Source organism: Pteropus vampyrus, unplaced genomic scaffold (genome assembly GCF_000151845.1).
Source record: "Pteropus vampyrus isolate Shadow unplaced genomic scaffold, Pvam_2.0 Scaffold401, whole genome shotgun sequence".
Lineage (NCBI taxonomy): Eukaryota > Metazoa > Chordata > Mammalia > Chiroptera > Pteropodidae > Pteropus > Pteropus vampyrus.
This window is the reverse complement of record NW_011889182.1, coordinates 29,370-35,230: the sequence shown is the minus strand read 5'-3', so window position 1 is coordinate 35,230 and position 5,861 is coordinate 29,370. Positions and strand designations below refer to the sequence as shown.

General features: G+C 54.1%; 1 protein-coding gene and 1 long non-coding RNA gene across 4 annotated transcripts in view; one reads left to right on the top strand and one right to left on the bottom strand.

The window, feature by feature from the left end:
• GTSE1 (G2 and S-phase expressed 1) overlaps positions 1-2,619 on the bottom strand; it is a 21,577-nt gene extending 18,958 nt beyond the window's left edge. The window contains exons 1-2 of one of the 3 annotated variants that reach the window (XM_011380724.2): positions 2,536-2,619; positions 2,023-2,120 (exon numbers count right to left, since the gene is read on the bottom strand). In XM_011380724.2, coding sequence (XP_011379026.1) covers positions 2,023-2,098 — 76 coding nt within the window. In that variant the 5' untranslated portion in view covers positions 2,099-2,120; positions 2,536-2,619. The other 2 variants (XM_011380726.2, XM_011380725.2) reach the window with 2 other exon arrangements.
• A 196-nt stretch (positions 2,620-2,815) lies between these two features.
• LOC111731833 overlaps positions 2,816-5,861 on the top strand; it is a 4,198-nt gene continuing 1,152 nt past the window's right edge. Inside the window, exons 1-2 of the long non-coding RNA XR_002777332.1 lie at positions 2,816-3,344; positions 3,436-5,840. This is a non-coding gene — a long non-coding RNA (uncharacterized LOC111731833). The remainder of the gene's footprint in view (positions 3,345-3,435; positions 5,841-5,861) is intronic.

The following is a 5,861-nucleotide window of genomic DNA, read 5'->3' as shown; positions in this document are numbered from 1 at the left end:
CCACTGATGGAGCCTCCGCCTTCGGCAACTCTGCTGATCTTCATGGCAGAAGAGGAGATAGTAACTTTCAAGGCACCTGAGCCAAATGCAACTTCAAGTTGCAAATACAACGCTATCATGTACCCATGAGAAAAAAAAAAACGGAGAAATACTGAGGACCAGCACCAGGGATGACCATCGATGTGTAAATTAACCCACAAGCCAGTCTTGGGCTTAATGGAAAAAGACGAAATTCCATCAAAGCCGGCAAGGCACTGACCTCTACTGTCACCACGATTGTTCTGTTATGCATTACCCAATCAGTCAGACGAAGAAAAATAAACCATGGGGAAATTATTTTATAACCTGGAGTGCGGAGGTCTAAGACACCAAACTGGAAGCCATAGAATAAAAGGTTGAGGGTCCAATATGTAAAAAATGTTTCAAATCTCTGCATGGCAAAAATCACCATGAGCAAAGTTAAAAGAAATAATTAATGGGGAAAGTATATTTGCAGCTCATGTCGCAAAGGGCTACTCAAAATGGTGCCTACAAACCACTAAGAAAACAAGAACATAATGGGTGAACAGACAAAGGTTATGAACAGATAAAATTCACGGAAAATAAAATGCAATGGTCTTAAATTTATGACAAAAAGTTCAGCCTCGCTCAAAAATACAAGTAATGAAAAATAAACGTAGCAAAGGATTCCACTAGTCACTTGTCAGATTGTTAAAGATTAAAAGTTAGGTGAACTGTAGGCAAGGCTGTGGGGAAAGAGATTCTGCTGGGGAAGGCGGCGATCATTATGGCTCTGCCGAGGGTAACGGGGTGGTGCCTGCCTCCCAGGTCTGAGCATACAGCGCGAGGCCCAGCACGTCTACCTCTGTGAGCGTATCCTGCGGACACTGATATCCAAGATCATCGAGATAAATGAGGCACCAAAAAATAAGATGCAGGACAGGGCTGGATATGCGGCGAAGAGGGGAAGCTCTCTAAAAAGCAGAGAAATGACTGGCCTTGGACACGTAATGCTCGCGCTTGCACAGAATGCATCTGAACGAACACCCAAGAGGCCGATGACACCAATGGGCTTTGGAGGGGGCAAATGGGTGGCTGAGGGACGAAAATGAGAGGCAGATATTTCACTTTTTACATGTCTGAACCTAGAAATCAATTTTATAGGTCACTTCTAGAAACTTCCAATGGTCAGGTAGAGAAAAAGGAATTCTGGACCAGGAGTCAGGCTCCAGCAAAGTGACCTTGGGCTGCTGACTCATTCATTTTGCAAACATGTGCCACGGTCTCTACCAGCCGCCAGGCAAACACAGGGCACATGGTGCTGCCCCGGGGCATGCACTGCTTAGCGGCGAGTGATGCAGCAAATGTCTTCCTATATACAACGAAGACTCCATGATGACTGGCAAGTCTCTAGATGGTTTCTGCAAAATGAAGGTGATAAGGACACTTGGATACCCAGTCTACCTGCCCCGCATGGGTGTGGTGAGGAGCAAGGGTAAGAGGATGCCAACTTGCTTTAAAGGATAAAGAGGGCACTGCTGTTAATTCATCTTACGAGGCTGTACTCTCACCTGGGCACTCAAACCAGACAGAAAGAACAAGACAGCAAAGTTACAGGCCAGGCTCCATGACTACTATGGTCGCAAAGATCCCAAACAAGTGTGGGCAAACGCAAACCAGCGGCAAACGTAAAAACACCAAATTCAATCCGCAAATATCCCATTGCCTATGAAGCACCAGGTGCTCTTGGCAATGGGGACACCGAAGCAAATGAGAGTGGTAAGAACCCCTCTTAGGAGGGAATTTAAAGCTGGGTTGGGGATATGGGGGGCGGGGAATGAAAAATAAGGGTGTTAGACGGTCGCAAACTCCTTGAAAAGGGTTATGAGTTCCATGGGTACGGAGCACAGACAGGGTGAGCACTGAATAAATAAACAAATTAAGTCATCACAGAAGGATTAAAGCAATCAACATTTTCACTGAGCTCCCTGAATAACGGGTGCTGCAGTGACAAGGACGTACCATCCTTCTTGGGAACATCAGTCGCCGTTTCTCCTGCCTGGCTGGCTGAAGGCACTTTGCTGCCGTCTCCTTCCATGCCGAGTGCTATCGGGAAGTGCCTGCAGGGAGGAGGGGGACAGAGGTGAGCAGGTTTCGGAACCCAGGCCCCCGGTTCCTCCGCCCCCAGTGACTCCCAGCAGCGTGAGCCGCTGCGGCACGGATGGGGACAGAGCGAGCTGGCGGCTGCGGCCAGGTCAGGGAGAAAGGCAGCCAGAGGCCGCCTGACATACAGCTCGAGACCCTCCGCGACGCACGCCCAGAGGCCGCGCGCCTCCAAGCCGGGAGCTCCGGGAGCGACGCCGGTCCGAGCCAGGCCTGAACGCCCCGGATGGGGACAACGTTATTCTCAGCTCTCGGGCCGGACTGTGGGGACTGTGGTTTGTTCCCGGAGTGGCCACGTCCTAACTGTAGTCCCGAAGGAGCGCGCAAGGGGACCCTACCGACCCCAGCCCGAGCCCAACTAGACCCCCTCACCCCTAGCGGCTGCGATGTCCCGACGACTGGCCCTGCCTCGAATTTAAATGCGGCACGGCGGGCGCGGTGCAGGCTGCGATTGGCCGGTTTGAAAAGGGCAATGTAAGGTCGCCGCGCCCAGTGCATCCTGGGGGTTGTAGTCGGGGTGGGCGGGGCCGGAGGAGGCGCGTGGCGCGCCTGCGCACTGCCTCCGAGCGGGGGCGGGTTGCGCATGCCCGAGGTCCGCCCGGTGCCTGCGGTCGCGCAGCGCGGGGCGGGGCTTTCTTAAAGCACGCGCCTTGTGTACCTGCCGGGCTGGCGCCTGGACAGCTACGTGTGGCCAGGGTGCCTGGTTCTAACCCCAGCTCTTCAGCTGTCAATGAAGAAAATTAAATTCCTACCGTAGGGTTTGGATGTTAAGACGAAACGAAACAGTGGCATCTACCTACACTTAAAGCATTACGTGTCAGTTTGTAACACAGTACGAAGACCTGAGAAGCGCACAGGTGGCACTCGGTAACCAGACACGCCGAGTTTTGCCACTGGACCAGGATAACCTGTTTGGCGGCAGAGGACAGTGATGAGGGCCTGAGCATGGTCAGAGGGTGGCTTTGTAGTCTCCTTGGGAGCTGGATTGGCTCTGAGGACGAGGTGGGGGAGATTGCAGGGGTGTGCCTTGGGGCAGGGCCGGGTGGCCAGGTGGTGGAGTCTGCATGCGCGAGTGCTCCAACAGGAGACCCCGATCTGAGCGACAGGGAGAACTGACGAGTGGATGGCTCAATCAGCGGCAGCTTAGGCTGCCCTCACTTGAGCCTTCGACTGTGAACCAGGTATAAATAATACCCAACTCAGGGGCCTGAGGATCAAATGAGGGGCTCCACCCAGGACACAGTGTCATGAAGCTGTTGCTCTAATTAATAGGGACCGAAGGATGGAGGAGTGAGCAGAAGAAGGAGCCTGGGGATGACCTGCAGGGTCTGCTCCATGAGGACAACTCGAAGGAGAGCACCATTTTCCAGGATGACGATGAGCCGTCTATTTGTGCCGGTTGTGTGGAGAACTGTCCCGGGGGCAGCCATCCTGGCCCCAGGACCTCCACCAAGAAGCCTTCCAGGCTGATGGGCTCCTATGTCCCTGGTTTCACACCATCCACAGCCATCACCCCATGTCGCCATGGTCCTTCTGTACTGATTCCAGGTCCAGCTCCCTACGAGACCGTGAGTGCCTAGAGGGCAGGGCACGGGTCTTAGTCATCACTGTCCTCCAGCCTCACCCAGCCCAACACTGGGCACCAGGCAGGAGCTGAGTGAGAATTGGGTAAGGTGGCAGGGGGTGTCTAGCGGCATGGAAGGAGCCCAGCTTGCACTCTGCATCTCTTTGGATTTGTCCTGCCATCCCCGACACCTCTTTTCTATCTGGGGGCTCCCTCTGCAGCCTCAGCCTCCCTCTTTACTCCCCACGTGGCTCCAACGTGCTGGGTCCCCCAGCCTTATTTCCCACCTGAGTCTCTGATCACGGCTCCTTTCAGAGTCCCATCATCTTTTGCTCAAGATCCAGCTTAAGTGGAGAAGAGAGATGGTGCCAGACAGACCCAGGTGCAAAACCCAGCTGCAGGTATTGGTCAAGAGCCTTTGGGTGCAAGTAACAGAAAACCAGTCTCAAACTGGCTTTAGAAAGAGGAGAATGTGTAGGCTTCAGGAACAGGGAAGTCCAGGAGTGGCCCTGGCTTCAGGCCCGGATAAAGAGAGGGACTTGATGGACAGTGCTGGGTTGGGCCATCTCCCAGTCTCCTCTCCAGGGTCCTGCTCACCATCAGACAGGCTGCTTTGTCCTGGACCCCAGCCGGGAGAAGCTCCAGGCCTCCCTGCACCTTCCAGGACTTCTTGAAGATAGCTGTTTTGTTACTGTCATGCTCAATTCACAGTCTCAAGGCCCAGGCTTGCCTCACCCATGACCACGGGGCAACTGTGGCAGGAGCCCAAAGGGTCCGGCTCGGGGGCTCTTGGCCCAGGTGTCAGATCCCGCACAGCCTTGCTCGGGGTGAGGTTCCCCAACACCCACTCCCAATGCTCCTCTTCCTGTATCATGCCAGCATATAGTAGGTGCTCAGTGAACGACACCCGTTAATAACTTGCTGCTGACTCAACTCTATCTCCACTCCATCCATCTCTTGGTCACCTCTTCTCATCGGCCTGTCCATGGTAGGTTCATTTTTTCCTTTCCCCAGTAGGATTCTGCTTCGTTTGTTTATGCATTCGTTCATGGGTTCATTCACCAATGTCCACTGCCAGGAACTCAGTGCAGGTCATGTGCTGGTTGATGCTGGGACACAGATGCTGCCCCTGACTTGAGGAGGTTACAGCTGGGGAGAAAGGTACAATAGCAAGGGCAGGTGCCCTCACCACCCTGCAGTGGGGGAGTGGAGGGCTTTCTGGAGGGACCAAGCTGTATCTTGCTTGGAACAGGAGAGGTGAGGGCAGACCAGATGTGAGCAGGCTCATCAGGGAAACTGGCAGAAGTGGACAGCTCAGGATGGGAGGGCAAGCTCCCCCTTGGGATATGTCCCTAGGTCCTGGATAGAGATGGCACCTCTCTCGAAATCCTAATGCGATTACCCATTTTCTTGACTCACTGCCCCAAGCCCCTGCAAGTTCAAGAAGCCTGTCTCCCCAGGACCCAGCCCAGGCCTGGCACATGGGAGATGCTCAAAGGGGCCTGTCCAGCAAGAGTTAGTCAAAGGAACCGATTACCTAATTAATTTTAATCTCGGGAATTTGCTAATAGATCTGGAGGCCTCCGCCGCTGCCCAGGAGGCTCGCCTCTCTGTCCTGGTGAGTCCGTACCCAACTTCAGGACACACCAAAGACACCCAAGAAATAGCTGTGGGCTGGGATCCCCTCACGCAGCACAGCTGGCCCGGCACATTAAGCCCAGACCTGTGGCTTGCTCAGGAGGGACATGAGGCCAGGTTGACGACAGGGAGCAGAAGCCGGGCCTGCGCTTACAGAACTGGCTCAGATCTTGTTGAAGTCACACCCCAGAAAGAGCACCAGCTCAGAGCACTGCATCCGTGCGATTAAAGTCACAGCAGACAAAGGAAACCACGTGCCAAGGCTCCTTTATGATGTGGTTTAGAATAAAGAGAAGATAAGCCCAAATCAGTGCCACAAAAGGCCCCCAGGAAGCCCGCAGACTTCTCTCCAGAGACAGCAGGAGGGCGCCCATGGGCGTGTGCTTCTGTGAGGAGGGCATGGGTGCTGCAGCTGGGGTTGAGGCCACAGGCTGAGTGATGGGGTCCCCTCTCCCAAGAAGAAAAGGGGCCTAAGGTGAGTCTCAGCAGGGCCTCT